Source organism: Kryptolebias marmoratus, linkage group LG24 (genome assembly GCF_001649575.2).
Source record: "Kryptolebias marmoratus isolate JLee-2015 linkage group LG24, ASM164957v2, whole genome shotgun sequence".
Lineage (NCBI taxonomy): Eukaryota > Metazoa > Chordata > Actinopteri > Cyprinodontiformes > Rivulidae > Kryptolebias > Kryptolebias marmoratus.
The window spans coordinates 3,386,814-3,407,946 of NC_051453.1; the positions used below are offsets into that span (position 1 = coordinate 3,386,814).

Consider the following 21,133-nt stretch of genomic DNA (forward strand, 5'->3'; position numbering starts at 1 on the left):
CTCCATCCTCCTCAATACTTAGTCTCCTCCTCTGTTGTCCCTACATGCAATTAGATGTGTGGGATTTTTGTTGGCAGAAACGCAGCTCGGTTTATTTTCTGTGTGCAAAATATCTCACACTGAAGAGAACCTACTGCTCAATGAGTTTTTAATTAATACAGATCATTCTGCCAAAAGACTGAGACGCATTCTTGGTTTTAATCATAACTTTTTTTGTCCCTTTGCCAAGTATTCACAGAGCAACAATGATTAAAGCTGAATATGAAAACATAAACATACATCTTAAAAAATATTTTTGTAAGCTTTACTCAGTCAGTTGCAGATCCAGAAGGATGCACTGCTGTGTGCACAATTACTGCATCTGTCAGGGCAGCGAAGTCTAAAGGATACTTACCTCAGGCTGGGACAAATTGTCAGGGCTCTGATTCATTGGCGATACACTGAGTAAAGAAAATGGATGGATGAATAAAAATTTCACATGGATTTTACAATAGCCTTCAGAGTAGCCAGAGATATTTCAGTCTCTAAAACCTGAGACAATTGAGACTTAGGACAAAATTGGAAAAATTTTACCCTCTATTTATAACATTTTAAAACCCTTTAAAAATCTTTTTGGGCTTGGGGAACAAGTGTCCTTTCTTTTTCATTTGTAGGAGTGTTGGTGTTTCCATGTGCCACTTATAAATTTGGTGAAAACACAAAGAAAAACAAGACAAGACAAGGTTTACCTGAACTTTGAGTCTGCACAGCGGGTTGGTGAAGTTTTAACTGTCTTAGTAGTTCTTTCTTGCTCCACAACTAAGCAGACAAATGTGCAGTAAGAGTCAGAATCATGGCAGACTAAACCTACAGACAGCAAAGGGAAATACGAATCAAATTTAATTACTGTAGACAGAGCAGTGGTCCAGTCAGGGAAATTGGGCTAGAAAATTCTCTCTCTTGTCGTCTATGCACCCTTCTCACCAGTTCTCTCCATTTCTTCTCACTCATGGCACAGCAGCAGCTCAAGTCAGAGCACCTGCTTTCTTCATTATCTCTGTGTAAGCGTCCCAGCCAGTACAGACGGAACAGTGTGTTGTTCAGTGGCCCGCTGACTTCAAACATGAACTACTTCAGGAATGATAATGACAGAAACATGCCTGGGAAAAAGAGAATTGTTAACCAAAAAAGCACCGTGTTGCATGTCAATTTTGTTTTGTTTTTGTTGTTCTACATATGTGTAACTAGCTGGAGTTGGACCACAGGAGTCAAGGTATTTGAGGATCATTGTCTCAAATGAGTACGAGACATTAATAAAAGTGTCAGGATTGGTTTAAGAAGGACCCAGACTAAGATGAAGGCCTGATTTCACAAAAAATAAGAGTTTTAATTAAAAAATAATAATATAAGGCTGACAGGACAGCAAACAAAATGCAAAGAGAGCAGGTGGGAGAACAAAAAGTATGACAGACTGATGACGAGGTGAGAACCAGGAGTGTAAGTACTGGGAGGGATGAGGAATAAATGAAGGCAGCTGGGCTGATTGGCAAATGAGGGACAGGTGAGTATTGAGGAGCAGGTGAATGGTGAATGACAAGGGAAAACAGGGAATGAACAAAAAAGTATCCAAAAGAAAACACAAGGAACAACATGACAATAAGAACTGAATCTACAATTACATCAAGAATTAAACAAAACAAACCAACAACAACCACAAAACCCCAGGATCATGACAAAAAGTCCGACTTGACCTGAATAAAGATTGTTGTTTTTTTTTTCAAAAAAAAAGAAGCACATCTGTCTTGTGCCAGACCTGAGGAGGGACACGCGGACACACAAACGCACACTCTCTGGGATCTGAGAAACATTCCCATCGTGCTCCGTTTCACATTCCGATCCTCTGACAGCATGTCTGCTAATAAATGATCACATTCAAGTTAAAAAGAAAAAAATAATACACCTTTAGTTTGAAGGAATTGTTTTTTTGCAGTGCGTCTGCCCTTTGGAAATAAAACCTGATCGTTTCTCAGACTGTTATTGGTTGTTAATGTTTCACAGCCCACTGGACAAATCAACCTGAGGCTCTGTCCTTGCATTATTATTGACCATTTTTATTTGTTTTGTAACATTTTTAAAGTCTCTGGTCACATTTCTGCAGCTTTTTCATGAGGTTCCACATATAAAATCACATGCAGGCTGAATGGAGGGGATACTCTTAAAACTTTACTATTGCAACGGAAACATAAAAACTGTTGACAAAACAGTGAAACACTTAATTAATTAATTAGTTGTTTTTTTAGTCAAAGTTAATTAGAAGCTCAGATATGATTCATTGTGATTTACCAACATCAGACTAAGCTTTATTTTCCAATAGGACTAAAGATGATTTTCTCCTGACACCTAAGATTTGTTTACATTGAATCTTCTGTGCTTGAATTGATTATAATCCTTTAAACCGTCTTGTTTATTACCCTATCCTTGCAGTGACATCATGCCTGTCACCAAGCTGACCAAAATGAAAGATGCAAATAGATGAAATGTCAAACACCGGACCTGCAGGAATGTTCTCGCCGTGCCATGGTGGCATCACAGTCTCTTCAGGAATGTAGCAGGGCCTTCAGTCTTCACCTGCTCCCCGTTAGTCAGACTGACTGGTAAACACATAGAATGACCCTTTAAGGCTCTGATATGAGTAGGGAGGATGACTGTGTGTCTTATCTATGGCTTCAACATACAGAGTCATGGATGAAGAATGAATGAAGTGAGCACTTTTAATATTAATTAAGATCATATTTATCAAATTAAGTCAATAATTCCCAAATCTTTGGTCTTGTGTTGATAGAAATATTTTACTAAATCTAAGTTGCTCTTCATAAACTAACAAGTTAAGCTTTAGCAACTAATCCTGACTAGAGAGGAAGAACATGGCCATTTATGGAGTCTGACGGGACCAAATAAAGAAAGAATGACTTATTAAACTGTTATTTTATGACAGCTGTAGTGCGCTAAAATAAAACACATGGGATTTGAAATATGTGTACTTTTCAAGTTGGAAAAGTTTTTCTTCATCACACAACACATATTTGATCATTAAGTCATCCGCTGTATTTTCGTCTTTGAAAAGTTTTTTTTTTTCGTTGTTGTTTAAAGCTAATATGTCATGGAAGTGGAATCGCAGAAACGTCGACGCTGTGTCCCATTCAAAGGAAATGACTAATGGAACGGAAGTAATCAAGTTCATTGTACACACTGTTCTGACGCTCACTGGCATTTTTATACTCACTCCTTCATTGTCTCAAACTCCTTTTGTTTTTTTGTTTATTTCCTTACACTTCAAGAATGTGCTTTTGGAAATACGTCAAAGTTGAACATTTACAAAGACATTTTTTTGTGTCTGCCCAAAGGTTCTTCCTAAGAAGGAAGAAATAAATGTGAAGCCAAAGTCCAAATCATTCTTCCATAGTTTGTCAGAAGAATGTACTGTACCTTTTCCTTGGACTAACTCAGTTCCTCTCTTGGAATCCCCTCAGATTGAATCTATGACGTCATCAGGAGGTAACAAGAAAACTGAAAGCAAAGGTTTGCCCAAAATCTTAACAAAGTTTAAACATGAGATGCATGAATAGATTGTTCCTGTCTGGTCATTTTCCTTTTTTGTAAACTTTACTCTGGGTTTCCAAAGCTTAAAGGTAAATAGTTGCCCTGTCAGCTCAGAGTGAGTCAGTGCAACAACTTTCCCACATGATTAAATGTGTTCTTCATTTTAGGTTTGATTTGTATTAGATATCATTTTTTTCCTATAAAAAAAGTTGTTTTATCAGTTTATATGATGCAATTTAGTGTCTGTTCATTTTGTAATCTACAATATTATGCAACAGTTTAACAGATTTTTATGATGCTTTTGGAGCCAACAACAGAAAACGGGAAAGAACGCAATCATGATTAGTCACAGGGATAAACTGCAATCCAGACATTTCAGCGCTCTGAATGGTGATCCTTTCTGCAAAGGAAAAATGACTTAAAAGACTTAGTGAGTATGGTTATGACATAACAAGAGTTTTCTGTTGTCTCACTGATTGTCCAGAGAAGTGTGGACTCTTTTCACAAGACTGATGCGATTTATGCTTTAGTGCCTTTTTGCTGTCTGGGATTGATGCTGTCACAAATCTGTTACTGATGTATATATTCCAAAGAAACTGTTATTCTTGTAAAATTGATAGACATGTTTAGTTTGAGATCACTGATACCAAGCCAAATGACAGGCCCTTTCTTGGATGTCTAGTTTTGAGTATCGTAGAAAGCCATTTCTAAACATGCTTTCACGCTGAAGGCTTGTACACTGTTTGTATGGATTCTCAGTCATCCAGGACATGAAATCCTAAGAGTTTAAAAACTAGGCAACTGAACATGTTTTCTGTTACTTGAAGACATTTTGCTTCTCATGTGAGGAACTTTTTTTAATTCAGGTGAAAAGTGCAGAGTTTCAAGCTTTTAAACTTCAGCAAGTTGCTCTGTGAAACATCTTCCTCTTCTACTCTTGTGAAGATCTGTAACTACACCATTCCCACTCATTTGTATGTATTTATCCAGTAGTTTTTTATGTCTGGTGAAAAGGCTTGAAAAAAAAAGAAAGATGTCATGTGTTTCCCACCATGCATGAAGATGTTTTGGTCTGATGACTGCACGCTCTGTGAGCAGTGAAGGAGACAAAGCTGGAACCCTAAATGAACAGGTTTTGTTCAGTTGGTGTTTGTCATCATGTTCTGCCATGACCTTTGACTCATAAGTGAGGTAATGTTCTAATCACTGGCACAAAGTCATCACACTTGTATGAGCACTTCAACAGCTGTTGATTAAACAGTTGCACCACACATACACACTTGACTGAGTTGGTGTCCTTTCTGCTGAACTCTGTGACTTTGTTCCTGTAAGGCGACAGGCCACGCATGCTTTTCCCTGCATGGATGCCATAATGAAAGTGCTCAATGTAACGTGTTGATATAAGACAATTATTCAGATCCGGGTGAGCTAGGAGGCATTGCATTTCAGATGTTCAGCTGTTTTCTAACAGCCATGGTTAGATCCAACATTGTTGGTCCACATTTGTTTTCATTTCTTTTTGAGAAAGAACAGATTTGGCATCTCAGTTTTCTGACAGTCCCTTTCTTAAAGTAGTTATCTAAAAAGAAATGTATTTTTTCTCTGGCATCATCATTACTCACAAGGTGTTTGCTTAGTCATAATTTAAATTTTGATCTTAAGCAGAGTAATACATAAAGGGAGTAACTTAAAAACAATTACGTGTCTAAAGTTGTAAACTGGTAAAATTACCCCATTTCTATTGGTCACTGAACATCTCTTTTTAATCACCAGCTTATATACTCTCTAATGTTTGCATAGAGTATTTTAGAAAGACAAAAGCACATCAGCAATGATCAGAGATGCTTGTGATGTGTGCCCTGGGGCAGTAGACAATTGTATATAATTGTCTTAATGGTGCAGAAATGTTAAAACTACAAAATTCCAACAATGTTCCACCTCAGACCAACCAGAAGCTTCTCAGTGTGTGTGTTGATGGCATGCATTGATGGAATGGAACAGTGTTAGAACAGTTGGTAATAATTTCTTTCCGCATCTGCTTTAGGCTTTTCCAAACCACAACTGCTGCGCCAGAATTACCATTCCTTGATGGTGAAAAAAAAATCTAACCAGCTGGCAGAAATGTTGTCCCCAAAACTAAACCTGGCTCCTGCAGAACACAGAGCACATCTATTCATACAGCTAACACATAAAGCATTCAAACCCTTATAAGGTAAAATCGTAGGTCATTTTAAGATAATTTGTTCGGCTGCGTCTAAAGCTAACGTTGGTATTTGCGGCTGGGAAAAGCATCAGTAATGCAGAAAAGACATTATTCAGTGTTTGCTTTCTCTGCTTCCCCGTACGCATCCTGTGGCTCGAATTGACTGGTTGCTGGCATTATGTAAAAGTCAGACTTCGTGCTGCTATATTATTTTTCCACTTCACTTTTGGTAAATGATTCAGCAGAGCCTGACAAAATGGATGTTTTCAGTGCCTGGATATGTGTATAAACACTCTGCCTTTTTTTAAGGGGGTGTGGGAAAGTAACTTTATAATCCTTCCAAATTTGTGACTTTTTTCCATTTATTACTGCACTTTTCAGACTGGATGGCATAAAGCTGGTAAAGCATATAGTTGTTAAATATTAGCAGGTTTTATATTTAGCCTAAAAGATATTTATAAATGTATTAAAATACAGTCAGTATGTTGCTTCTTGTGTTGCAGTATGTATGACACTGTATACATGTCTGAGCTCTATGGTCATTCAGTAAACTTGCTATAGTCAACAATTTACACCACATCTATTCCACACTGTTCACTTCTAGTCCATTTATCACCAGCTAGCAATTTGGTTCCCAGCAAGAGGCCTATATCTCATTCACCACATGCAAACTCTCACAGAAAGACACACTCAGCTTAATTAGCAAACCCAGTGGATCACCTTTATTTGTATTCCAAGAATATTCTCTAAAGCAGAGAGCCATTTAATTGCTAAACCGCTTCAGGCAAATAATCTTGATGTTGTTATTTAACGAACGGATTCCATATATGCAGTCATTGCATGTAAAGGTTTAGATTAATATTCCTGTTTCTTTAAGTGGGTAAAATATTAACTTGTCTCAAGAAGACCTGAAAATGAAACCTGATTTTCAGCATTGTACACAAGTTGGTTGTTCAGAATATGCTTTGAGAAGAAGACAAAAGGCCAAATAAATAAATAGCATGGCAATATTGGTATGCTTGAGACGTGCCAGCTTTTACCAAAGAGACTTTAAATTGTTAGGCCCATGTCATGTTCACAGCCAGGTAATTACAAACTTCATAGATTTATAAACAGTATGATTTTTCATTTTGATAGACTGGTTTTAACAATAAAAAACCATGGAGTCCTCTGAGCAGCTGATTATAATTCTGAATATTAAAATAAATAAATAATAAATGACCTTCACAATAGAGGATGCTATATGAGAAAAGCAAAATGAAAACACGGATAACTCACTCATTGTGAGATTTCTAGAAAAGCATTTGATTTCACAAAAGAAGTGACGGTAAAGGTACCATGGTGGTTCTTTATGTTCATTTAGTTAGGGTGTGTTCCCTTTAGACTTGTAAATTGGAGTTTCTGCCTTTCAAGTCAGAGAAATCAACTGGAATGCCTGACCAAAGTCAGAATTTTGACTCAGAAAGTCGAAGATTCCTGACCGACCCCAACCTCAAAATGCATGACGGTTTCCTTGTGCATGAAAAGTTGTGATAGCTGCCTCAATAAACTTTGTATTTTCACTTTTGTCAGTTTGTATCTCAGTAATTCAGTCACACACACAGTACTGTCCAACAAGTGAACATGTAATGAATCAGTGTTTGAGTGTATGTTCACTGCTTCACACCCAGATAAAGAATGGCTTTTTGTACAGTTGTCTAAAACTTTTATTCCAGTTGTGATTGATAAAATGCATTCTAATAGGATCGTCTTGTATCGGTGTGATTGTGAAGATAGCTGACTAACTTGCTTCTCCTCAGCCTGGTTTGGGCTTGGTCAAACCCAGCTTTCTTTTCTTACCTTGGGTTACTGAATTCTACTTTTCTGGAATAGCTCCTTGAATTGCAGAATACTTTAGATGTCAGAGATACTTGAGCTGTAGTACAATGTTCTGGCACGTCTTCACAACCATATATTCCTTCTGGATGCAATAAACAAAAGTATGTTTGGAGACAAAACATGCTGCAGAATTTCATGAAAAGAATACCTTTCCTGTGGATCAGTCGTACTTTGGGCTTGTGTTACAGCCACTGGCATCTTGCAAATTTCACTGGCAGAGAGAAGAATTGATTTAATAGAATAGCAGAAATTCCAGGAGGCATTCATAGTTCTTCACATTATCTATAAAAAGCTGATGATATAAAGATCCAAAACTGAAAATATACAACAGACTTCCTCAAGAAGTTTAAGCTTAAACCACTGTTAACCCTGAATCTAAACATTATTTTAAAATCTCTAATGAGGATCTGAATCTTCTAGACTAGATATATTTGCAGGTTAACTAGGTAAATATGCACCTGACACAAAGTTTCTGTTTTACAGAGATGATACAAATTTGAAACATACATGTACTCTCACTTTGCAGGTACAGGTTGATCTTCAAAATGTCTGTAAATATTTTCACAAAAACGGAACATCTTGTTTTCACTTGAACTTGACTTCAGTCAGTCAAGTTTGCACAAAGTCGTGCATTCTTAGGTAGCTTAAGTTTCCATGTTGAAGCAAAGGCTCGGCCGAGGGCTATTTTCTTCCTAACTTCTCTCGTCCAATGAGATCACACCATCCAGTATCCAAAGAATGTGAAAAATGGCAAGCTTTAAGAGCTTCTGAACTGCACTATACATTATCAGATGGAAGAGGGCTTATTGGAAAGGGCAGGGATGAAACATGATCCACTTCTACAACAGTAAAAAGAAGGAGGAGGAAGGAATTGGGATGTTTCTTCACCTTAAAACTGCTTCTCTAATCTGCAAATGCCAGAAATTCACTTCAACGCTGCTTCATTTACATGGTTATTTTAAATCTGATGTGGATTATTCAGAATGTTTGCAATAATCCAACACAAAAAGTCCCAGTGCCCTGAATCAGTTCAAGAATATATAGGTGGTGACCTGACCGTATTTGTAGATCCATTGGATTGGATTGTTCATGAGAATAAAAGTACATCTAAAAGTGACTTTATTTTAAACAAAAAAAACTATATTGTTATACTTAGGAAAACGAAGAACAACCCTGATTAATGAGTGGAGAAGCACAGGTGCACTGTGTGGTTAAAATAAGCAATAAACAGTTAGTCAGTTCCAATGGAAATACATCATTAACATGATATCCCAGTTATTGACTGTGATGTTTCTAGAGTGATATGTTTGGAAAAATAGGAAAGAAACTCTTCCTCAAATTGCTGAGATGTTGAATGGGATCAGACTGGGAACAAGAACAGTGTGTCATTAGATTTTTGATACAGAGGTCATTCAAACATGAAGAATTTTACAAGCTGAAATGCTTAACTCCTACGGTGAGGATGTTCAGTGACCCTGTTTTGGTGCAGAGACTACTTTGTTGGTTTGTCTTGGTCTATTTGCCCACTCAGAGGGAGTGCTCTTTAAAAATTAATTTAAGGAACTATGAGAGATCATGTTTGCTCTAAAATGTAACATTTTAATAGAAATAATCTTAATATGATGTATAGATGTTCAAACAACTGACTGCAGCTGAATGTTTTCAACCAATGTATGAGACGCTTTTCCAAAAACCTCTGCAGCCAAGAAGCATTGAAGCTGGTTTCTCAACACATTGGTTAGATAGTAGACGCTTTTTAGTTTTTCTTCTTTTCCTATGTTCTTTATGGTGAACTAAATGATCCAAACTAAGGTCGTCTAATTTTAAACAATTACATCACCTTGTAGATAAATCTATCCATCCAACTAGTTTCATCAGCTTATCTGAGGTCAGGTTGAAGAAGACATCTGTCTCTTCAACAGTCCTCCCTGGGGTCTCCTTCCAGTAAGATATGACTCAAGAATGTTCAATGAGGATAAATCATTGGGTATTCTGATCAAAGGCCCAAACCATCTCAGTTGACTCGACTCTGACTCAGCGTCCAGGAGCTTGGGCATCCAGGAGGAGCAGTAACTCGATTCTGAGCTCCTCACAGATGTCTGAGCCCCTCATCCTGTTACTATAAGGCTGAGTCCAGACAGGCTCTGCTGAAAACCCTATTTCTGCTTCACTAGTTTGTACACCATGCTACAGGGAAGTCATTTTTATTGGGAAAGAAGATGTTTGTTATTGTCTTTATCAATCTGTTTGGGATTTGGCTTGTAGTATTACAGCATGGTCAGTATATTTCTGAGATACTACACATCTTAGAGAAACTGTGATTACCAGAAAGGTAATGAATGGCTCTCGGTCTAGATGTGGTGGAAAGTGTGTAGTTTGGCCAGGCTGGTGAGGTGTATGTTTTGTTTTGTTTTTTCCTTGAGATTCAGGCAGTGATGCTTGCTATTCCCTTAACTGTATGAAAAGTGTGCCACTGTCATTACAATCCGTCTCATTTCACTGCAGCAGCATCTTTTCGCATGGAGGCCCAAGACTAAGATGTGAGCTTTGTGCCTTGCATTCCCAGGCTTTAGAAGTGTGTGTGTGTGTCTGTGTGTGTTGGTGGGNGGGGGGTTCTATGGAAGTCACTGTGGACCTCCTAGTTACACACATGGGTTACATGTGGCTCTTCAAAGACATAGCTAGTCAGTTTGACAGCTGGCAGCCTGTTATCACTGACAGGAAATCAGAAGGAGGCTGCCAGGGACCGGATTCTAACTAAGTAAGTAGATGAATGTGGTAACTAAGAGGAGGAAAAGCAGGAGAACTGCTCAGACTCTGAACTTGGTGACAAATCAGTAAGCAAATAAAATGCCAATGTTTACTATCATCTGTAGAGATACAATAAGCCATGTTTTCTTAAAACTAAAGCTCGAAGCAGTTATTGCAAGTGTTGTGTTTTTTTTCAAATCTGTTGGAAGTTTGTGTTGCCATCAATTTGTTTACCAAAAGGTTTGGTGTTCTATTACAAATGACACTATTTGTTAAGATTTCTAAAATCTCCTAGTGTGTCTGACAACTGCACACACCTTGGTAGAAAATGATATAAGTACAGACTGAATCCATTCCTATACTCAGTCTTTGAAACAGAGAAGTCATAGATATAGCAGTTTTAGAACATCATGTATTCATTCAGCTAAAAGTGCAAGGACTTTGTTAAAGTGCAAACATCCAGCTTTTTATCAATTCCTAATGTTTAGTGCATCAGCTGCATTGATGTTTATAACAACTGTATCTGCCTAAGTTGATGCCATTCATAACAGTAAAAAGTGATTAAGGGGCCCTTTTCCCCTAAATTTCTGTTATTTTTGTGGCAAAGACATCTGCAGTTCTTATCACGCATGATGTGAAGTTCACCACCTCTCAGTTAAATCCCTGCTGTGTGATTAATTCCACATAGTTCTTTTTCTCTGTTATAGTTGAAAGGCAGATCTTTTGATCCAGAACTGCTGGTTAACATTAGCACCTGACCTCTTGTTTCATCCCGAATGGAAAAAAAAAGGAAATCTGGGAAAGACCTTCATTAACATTTATGGGAAACCCGTTGGCTCATCCTCTTTTTTTTTTGTTTCCAGAATAAAACACATACTCCTTTTCCTCATTTTTCCATACAAGCCTGTCCAATGTATCTAGGTTTGCATGTGAAGGGTGTTTTGGGAAATCCTTCATAACGGGCTGTCAGTCTATAATGTGTCTGGCAAAATGTATTTTCCCCTCTTTATGATTACATCCATTGCATTCTTTGGAAAGTATGGGTGTAGCTGTGTGGTATGATGGTGTTTTCTCAGAGCAGAATGTACTGTTTCCAGGCTTTTTAAAAAAAAAGTATTCTGGACAGAGCAAAGACGAACATCTGCTGAAACACCTCAACAGTGAAAAGAATGCAGGTATGAAAATCCATCAACAGCTTTTCTGCTAGCAGTATGCACAGATAAAATTTTTTAAAAATCAAACAAATGCTTCATTTACATTAACCCTCAATCAGTTTTTGACTTCTCATTTTGCTGACACAGACGACATCAGTAATGTGAAGAAAATCCAACTGTTAAAACAGGTGGAGAGAGGGAGTTTAGAGGAAGCAGCTCGTGTCTCACGTAGTCCTCATATCTATGAGGTTTAAAGTCTCTAACTCATATCCTCCCTGTTGCTGTCCTGACCTCGTGGCACAGGCATCCTCTCTCCCAGGAAGCTGACACCATACATTAAGAGGACTCCCTTCATGGGAGGGAAGAGAGAGAACGAGGGGAATCCTAAAACACAAACATTCAACTTTATGTGACTCATTCACTCTCTGCCTCTTTACTTGACCCCTCTTGCAGTTCTTCTACTCCCAAAACAGTGAACGCATTTGTTTCTCAGCTTGAATAAGCTGTGGTAAGTCAGGCACCAGGCCACAAAAACCAAGACTAACCTTTGCAGAGTGCGTTCTGTTGGACATTCTGTTCTTTGGCACACATTGGGCCTTATGAGTGTTGAAAAAGCTTGTGTGGGAGCTCTGGGTATTTTTTCTTTATCTTTCCAGGGGCCTCCAGCCATAAAACTAAAGCAAACACAATGGGGATTCCTACTCAAACCATCTCAGTTGGATCATCTTCGGTACATGTGAGACACAGGCCAAGTTTAGATTCTGTAAATGTAATATGTGTTGTTTTTTTACAGCCATTAGGAAGCCTGACCAGTTTTAGGACATTACTTTGTGTTTCATTTGTCATTAATTCTGATCTCTATTTCAGTCTTGGTCTACTGAACATCATATACTTCCACAAAACCTTTTGGACTGTCAGATTTAAGCATTACACCATCTGTAGGTTTTTAGTACACTTCAGTTTTAAATCTTTGTATACTTTAATGTATGGAGTCAAGGAGCTCCTTCACAATGTTTTTTGTTGACTAAATACATTTTGTTGACTTTAGGGATTTAAAGTATTTGCAGACGGACACCATAACTGTTGTGAACAAATGCTTTACATAGTTTCCATAATTTCTTTACATAAGTTGCAGTGTCAGCCAGTTAGCATCACATGCAAAAATGTGCTTGTGCTTTTTTAAAATCAATTCATTATAAATGTTGTATATTACTGATTCTCAATATATGCTAGACAGAATATTATTAAAACTGCATCAAATTTGTCCTCTTTAATTTTCTTCAAAAATCCTGGAAAACTATAGCAAAAGGACCACTCTGAAATATTACAACAAAGTCTAGTTTCTTTAAACAGTAAATAAAGGAATCGAGGTAGATTTAAAATTTTTGCACTCTCAGCTCTTCTGTTAGATCTCTAATCTTTAGGACTTCTTTTTTAATAGCATTTGGCTCAATAAATTATAGGATAGATTTAAGGGCTTGACTTTTAAACAGCCATGCTTTTCCTCTTGAGCACAAAAAGTCACCTATGACGTCCAATCAACCAGAACTGCTGAATTGTTGGCAGAGGATACCAGATTATTTCTCAAAATAAACAGCAATTCAGCATTAATTTTTGGCCGTGAATGTAATGTGGAATAAATATTCCCGTCTGTGGTAGGAACATTTTTAAAAGATGTATCGTTTTATAGGATTCTTTCAGCCAAACAAGGTTGAACTGCATTTCTCCATTAGGTAGGTGAGTTTATTGGTTTTTCCTCTTGTTTTGGTACAGAGGTCCAGTCTGTGGGGGTCAAATCCAATAAACATGGAGGAGTCCGTGCCAAGTTGAGATGTATTTACTGAAGCCTTCTCTGTTTTCCCCACAGCGGAGGTTCAGGTTCATTCATAACCTGCTGCCTCTATAACTCTGCTGTCCAGCAGTTCCTAGCCTGCAGCTCTCCTGTGTTTGTAGAACAGTGAGAGTTAGGAAGGAGACATATATCTCTGCAGCCCTGCTGATTGGAGCAAGCACTTTATTTACTCTGGGACACAAGCTGGACTTGTCAAACATACTCATGTTTCTGTTTATTTTTGTAGTTCTCACCCCGGCTTCGCTGTCTACGTGAGCTTCCCTGTGACCAGCGAGGTGTCACAGTACAGTATGTTCACAAAATATGAAGTTCCTTTGTGGATGAAGTTTTTGTACATTTTTTAAGCATTTTACTTCACTTTAACTGCATATTAAATACAAATTTGACAGATTTCTGATTCCTTTGATGGATTTGCTCCCCTGGCAAGAAATGTAAATCTCCCTAATTCTTGCTAAAGGTAGGATCTCTGGGTTGCAAGTAGCTGGTGAACAACATTCATGGGGGAGTCTCCAGAATGTCTTGTGCTGTCAGCAGCGGCTCTGAACTTCCTTGTATGAGTTGCAGAAGTGTGCAGTCTCGTCACTTGAGTTTTGAACATGTAAAAAAAAACAATTGTGAGACAAATGATTTGTCAAAGTAGTCAGAGTTGCATCTCTAACGCATCTCAATCCCACCTGATTTGTGTCGTATGTGTCTCCAACTCGTCTCAACAGCATAAGAGCTGTTTTTTGACATCTGCACAGGAACTCTCCTCAGGCAGAAAACATCGGAGGCTAAAGTTCTGGCCTAAGAAACCACATTGAGGATTTATAATGATTACTGAAAAACTGGTCCAAATCTTCATTTTAAAAGTATACTTCAGCAGAATGTTGTAGTATGATGTGGGCTGAGGTGAATAAGTGCATGACCAGGAATGCAACTTTACAAGTTATGCACACGAAAATAGACTGTGATTGTCAAAATCTGACCATTCAAAATGCAGGGGCACAACTTGCTGGTCACTTAGTCTCAAACACTTTGAATTCAGTGAGACTGCAATGGAAAATTTGCTCATTTTCTTGCAATTTTCCCACAATTTTGAGTCTTAACTAGCCTCCAACAGTCCCAGTCTGGTAACAGAAAATCTGACAGGCTCCAAGAAATAATATATATTTTACAGGCTTTATTTATAAAAGAAACTTTGATCTGTGACACTTTTTAGATGCTTTATTTATAGTATTTATCAGTTAGACTACACAGTTTTAAGGTACAGTATATGTACCACATTATGATGAACTTTTGCTTCATAATTCATATAGACAGATTGTTTTTATATGAAGAGAAGGAAGTTTTTCTTTTCTTTCTTTGTTTTTTTTAAATAAGCCCAGGTTAGAAGTACAAAGTTTTTACAGTTGCATAATAGTTGGAATAGTGATTGCTCCTGATAAATATGAGGATTTTTGATATCAGCACATCTCAGTTTCATGATAATGCCCTGCGCATTCTTATGTAACCATTGGTCTGCATGTGTATTCACAATGAACTGTAGGATGTGAATGAATGTAACAATAGTCTAATCACATTAGAGTTTCAGCAGAAATGATCCCTTATGGTTTCCATTCGACTGAACCTCTAGCTGCTATTTCTTAGAAGACTGGGACCTCTGCCTGTGATAAACTAGACCTCTCAGTAAACAAATCAAATCATCTTTGTGTTTTTTTCATTATGTCAGATGTTGCATCTGAAAGGTATTGGTGACCTTATCCGTATATTTGTTCCATAGCTTCCAAATCTATGCATCCATTATGAGTTTCATTTGGTTAATTGCACTTAAATAGAGTCATTAATCTGAATAAGTTTGCCATCGGTCTTTGAACTTTGTATTAGGCCTCTGATATCAGTTACCTTCATCATTTTTGTCTTGAATGTGGAGCCAAGGTTTTAGTTATGACGCACAAGACTCATGCTTCAAATGTGTATCCATGTGTCATTAAAAAACACTCACTTTCTTTGGCTCTCATGTATTCTAATAAAAAGTTGTTTTATCATATCCTTTGACATTCTAAATTTATGTAAAAGGAATCTGTGCATCAGAAAACTGTGTGATCATCTGACGCTGCTGATCTCTGATTATATAAAACATTTTAATGACTTTAAGCTAATTTATTTTTCTTTTGACTTTTTTTTTAGTCTTTTTTAATTTGATTTACTCACTGCTTCAACTATTCTCAGCTTTTCAGTTGGAACAGTTTCCTTTAGAGAACTGTTAGAATAATAAAACAAACTTGTTTAACTTGTAGAAAACCAATAGTTTGTAAGAACAACACAAACTAACTGGCTATGTTTGTCACTTTTTATTCATGCTTCATAATTTGACAATCTGAAGAGGTCAACCTCATTGTGTTTAAGGCAGAGAGGAATGTTGTATCCCCATTATACTGGAGCGTGGGACTTTGTTGTCTGGTGCAGGGAGGCTAGGATGATCCTCAGGAATGTTATTGTTGTGTTCTCAATTCCCTCTCCAAATGAACCAGGCTCTATCGGACTGATGGCCCTTTTTAGCAGAATGCGATATCCACGGGTACCAGGGGCAAGAGTGGGGAGAATTGCTCCATAAAAAAAGCCTCAAATAAAAGACTGTTCTCTCTGCTCCATCTCCCCTGTCCTGTGCTGGAACGGCAGGAATGTGGCAGGCAGACCGACTGGCCCTCAGAGCCTTCAGCCTCTAATGAATTTTAAAAGGCCTTTTTCATTCAAAGCAGGGTGCTGACTAACAGCATGTTGCCTGGCCAAGCACTCAGGGGAAAAAGAGGAGTGGAGGGAAGAAGTAAAAGGATGGCTGGAGGGAGGAGGAGGAGGGGGGCTGGTAAAGTGAGTTGGCACCTTTGCAGGCTTGGGTATTAGATGTCCCTAACAGTACGAGATAATAGGCCACTCTGCATGAGAAGGCACTGTGGAAGCATTCTTGACCCTTCCACGAGGGTCTGCAGAGAATAGAAGGAATGTGAGACAAAACGGGTGAAGAAGGTGAGGAGTAGATAAATGGGTTAGACATACACAGTCTAACAAAACAACAGCCTCAGGTGTGTTGAAAAGATAACATTTTTAAGGTTGAATGTGTTTACTGTTCACTTTTAAAAAAGCTGATTATTCTTCTCATTTGTATCACAGCAAGAAAACAACTCTACTGACAATAACTCTGTCAGGGAGTTAAATATCAGCTGAATTTGCTGGTTACATTTTAATAGGAGTGCACATCCTGTTCTCTGTCTGGCAGTGTCTTGACTTTAACTCTGTTCATACTGCAAACAGACAAGATTGGGAGTTTTAAGTTACTTTTAAAAAACAAACAAACAGTGTCAGCTTTAACACTCTAGTTGGTTGTGACTCACCTGCTGTGCATTTGGGTACAGTCTCACAGACAGAAAATATGTTAAAAAAAAAACTTGAAAAGCTGAAAAAAGGTTGTGTTGTTGCCCTTAATCTGATATGCAGGAGAACAGCATCACAGGCTGGGTTACAATATGCTGAGGGGAATCCCAATACACACCATACGCAACATGATTAAGGCAAACAGGTGCGGGTGTTTTAGTATTAGGAAAGATTTATTTTTATTTTTTGGCCTTTGTGAGTGTTTTTGCTGCCAACAGGAAATAGTTTTCAACACTATCACATGCAGAGGCCTTGTATTTGAACAGGTGCATCCACTTTGTGAACACTTTTTCTTTCTATACTGAACAAAACTCTAAATGCAACACTTGCTTTTGTTCCCATTTTTAATTTTTCATGAGCTGCAGGTTACTTTAACTGTATTGGTGGGGTCAGAAACTCAGTCAGTATCTGATGTGACCATCATTTGCCTCACACAGTCCAGCACATCTTTGCATAGAGTTGATCAGATTGTTGATTGTGGCCTGTGGAATAATGGTCCACTCCTCTTCAGTGGTTGTGCGAAGTTGCTGGATATTGTCAGGATATTTTTAGCAATGACAAATTTAAAATACTATTTTGGAAAATCTGTGTTTCTGTGTGGATCTTTGCAAAAAATGAGAGATATGCACCAGCGTAAGATTGTGTAGGCTGTTTCAGGATATGTTTATAACTACTTTGACTAATTTCCTTCAAGTAGAATATTACTGTCTAGAGGAAATTATTATTTTTTGCATGTGGTTCAAAGATAGTGCCTTTAGTAAGAAAAAACAAAGTTTTTCCTGGAAACAAACTTGCCTAGTATGTGTTGCTGTTATAACTCAGTGGCACAGCTGTGGGCCACAAAAATATTACTGAACCATGGAAAAAAAAATAAAAATCAGTCCATTTTATTTACAAAGTTCCAATTCCCAATGGAAAGTCATTTCAGGGATGTTATTGTATTACTTTTTTATCATTAGCTCTATTAGCTTTAACAAAGACAAAGACAAAAAATATTTATATCTTTCATGAAAGAGACTAAAGTTTTTGGCCAGCATACTTTCAGAAATATTATTAGAACAAACTGCTTCAAGAATATACCACAACCACTGATAAAAACACAGAACAGGTTTTTGCAAAATGATTTCTGACTAGATGTTTGTGCATTGTCAAGTTAAAACAGCAAATGGTGCATTTGTGGGTGCATTTGCTATCTCCACCCAATTGGCACATGCATCAGAGAGAATCAAGCGCACCCATCTCTTTCACTCAGGCCTTCAAAAGCCTATAAGGTAACTTGGCACACCTGTGCTCTTAATGATCTCTTCAGACAAAGAGCCTCAGCTTCAAGCTTCCACAGAGACATCACTGGTAGGAACTGGACTTTATATCATTTAATCTGCATTCAGAAGACCAAATCAGCCTTGTTGATGGAATGGGTTTATGTATTTGGAATGTAGTTTGTTTGTTTATTCACTGATAACTTAAAAGTAAATTAACATTTCCTGGAAAACTAGTTAATTAGTTCATTTTGATCTGAAATTGACTTTCATCTGTTTGTAGGTTTTTAACCTGCTCTGTGACTTCTGTAACTATCTTGACTACTCCATGTAAAGTCATGGTGGTTTTGCACTGTCAGTTGGAAGAATCCAAAGGAAAAAAGAAAAGGTAAATAAAAGATGTCGCTGAGATAAGTAGTTCCTGCGCTTCTTTGATGGGAGCAAGCCTTTTTCAAGTTTGGGCAGAAGCCGAGGTGGTTTAAAGAGAGCAAACAAAAAAACTTGTCATGCATTAAAAAAAGCAAACTCACAGTTCTACAATTTTGACTTATTTCTTTGGATGTCACAAGGCTTTCAAAGGAGTTAAGTGGAAGCAGTCACTGTGCGAGAGGCGGGGTACACTTTGGACGGGTTGTAAGTCCATCACAGGGCCACATAGAGACATTAACACTCTCACTCACACCTAGGGACAATTTAGAGTAACCAGTTAACATAACATGCATGTTTTTGGTGAGGAGGAAACTGGAGTACTCTGAGAAAACCCACACATACTCCACACAGAAAGGCAATTAATGATGCAAAGTGTATGTAACACAAGATGTTCATTTTGATTTTGGAAGCTCTAAAACTATGGAATGACTTATTTTTAATGTTTTAACTTTCATGATTGAAACAAAGGTGTATCAGTTATTAGATGACTGTGATGGATGATTTCCTGAGCACATTCAAGCCAAACTGTGTACTTTAGTAATTTTCTAAGCAATAAAACAGCATGTGATTAATTACAACTGATTACATCTTTTACGCTCTTATTTTCCAATTTTCCTAATTCAAAAATTACCTGGCAACAAATGTTCAGGAAGAAAATGTACAGACACAGCCACATGCACATAAGAGATACCATAGTCTCATGTCTATAAAGAGACTGTTACATTTCATGGGGGGTGTGGGGAGTCTAAACACAGTTTGGGTCCGATCTCTTCCAATGATGTCAGAGGAAATGCCAGAGTGCTGAGGGAAAGGCTGCCATACACAGTTTACCAAACTCCATGGAAGAGATCGCTGTGATTCAAAGGGAGACAATGAGCCATATAAATATATAAATATGGACACACTGTGAGACGAATTAACAAAACATTCTCTGTCTTTGTGAATAAAATAAATAGAACCAGCTTTTTAGTTTTGCTCTGCAAAAAAAAAAACTTATGCAGGATGTATTAAAATATGTATTTTATTTAACTCATTTGTCTGAATCTGATTATATGATTAGTCACTCATCGCAGAGGACTAAATTTTGCAAATACCAGCAATTACTCCACTGCAATGACACACAAAGACAACACAACACATGACTTGAACAGACATCAAACATTTCACCCATCTGGATTGTTCTTCATAATCTGACTAAAGCTTTTTTTAATTTCCCATAAAACATATCTCCAATCTGAATAAATGAAAAGCAGAGAGTGTCTTGGCAACTGAAAAAGAAAACGAGAAGGATTTGCTGTTACCTATGCTTACAAAGTTGCATAGTAAAACTTAAAGGAAACTGCTGATGAATTTGTCAACCCAGTTTCTTGGAAGGACTCTGTGTTCTTCCTGGTTAAGTGAACCAAGAAGATGTGCAAGCAGTGAAGACGAAACACTGAGGTGGAAAAATTGTCTTACTTCTGGAAAGTGAATGGATTTGGAAAGATGCTATTTTGACTCTGATCCAGCGGGGTCATTTAAACTCAAGGTTCCTTCAGTTTGAGAATCAAAGGCAGCCATGAAAAAGCAGCTATTATAATATTAATGATGAAACAGTGATGTACAGTATGTATTTTTGCACAAAAGCTTGTTTGTTCTGACAAGAGGAAAGCATATTATTGGATTCAGGAGTCCCTATTTCAGACCTCTCCTGTCTTATCTGGAAGTCTACCTGGATGACCTGGTGGTTTGGCTTTTTGCAGATGAGAAGCAGAAAAAATACGTTCTCCCAAAATCACAGTGAGCAGGCTGAGGTCATTGTGAGATAGGGGTTGTGGAAACACTGATGCTCTCACTAACATGACTGGTCTTGGAAACAACGCTCACAGGAATCCAAAAAAACTGGACAGTAAAATCTTACTGGGCGGTCAGACAGGAGAGCCAACCAGCTCGAGGTCAGCCAACAAAACGACCCGCTCTTTCCTCGGGTTTTGTATTCAGCAGAGATGGCATGGTGGCAAAACGTGGATTTCCCGTAATCTTCCGTCAGGCGATGTATCTCATCATGTATTCTAATATATGAGTGGCAGCCATCCTTGCACATTCTCCCTATAAATATATAAAACACAAATGACCCAGAACAGAAGAACAGGAAGAAATATTTCCAGAGTTTGTGTCCTCCTTCATTGTATCTGATTTCTCTAGCCACTGCCTTGTAAAGGTTTACCATACTTTCTACAAAATGACATCATTTCATGGCTCATTAAAATGATGTCATGGCAATCTGCAGGAAAAAAAAGTTTTGTTTCATTTCACTTAATTTTAGAGGCTGGGTGTTCACAAATACTCGACCGAAAATCCTTAAACTGGCGTTTATTATCTTGTGTACCTATCATGTTTAAAATAAACTGTTTTAAGTGTGTTTTTGTTTGTGTGTTTGTTTCATTTCAGACAGAGGCAATGAAAGAGGCTCTCAAGGATCTGAATCTGAACATTGTGGAAATGACTGATGAGAACGCCACACTGGATGGAGGAGATGTTCTGTTTACAGGTAAGTTTCATTGTCACCTCAGTTGCTGTCTTTTCATGATTACACAGCAACTTTTGCCTGATGATGCCAACCAAAGCAAAAAATAAA

General features: G+C 37.8%; 1 protein-coding gene across 3 annotated transcripts in view; it reads left to right on the forward strand.

Moving 5' to 3' along the window:
• Positions 1-21,133, forward strand: part of ddah1 (dimethylarginine dimethylaminohydrolase 1) — a 61,637-nt gene that overhangs the window by 24,121 nt on the left and 16,383 nt on the right. The window contains exons 1-3 of one of the 3 annotated variants that reach the window (XM_025006869.1): positions 18,080-18,178; positions 18,371-18,475; positions 20,947-21,046. In XM_025006869.1, coding sequence (XP_024862637.1) covers positions 20,956-21,046 — 91 coding nt within the window. In that variant the 5' untranslated portion in view covers positions 18,080-18,178; positions 18,371-18,475; positions 20,947-20,955. Of the gene's footprint in view, positions 1-18,079; positions 18,179-18,370; positions 18,476-20,946; positions 21,047-21,133 lie in introns of those variants that run through there. The other 2 variants (XM_017420517.3, XM_017420512.3) reach the window with 2 other exon arrangements.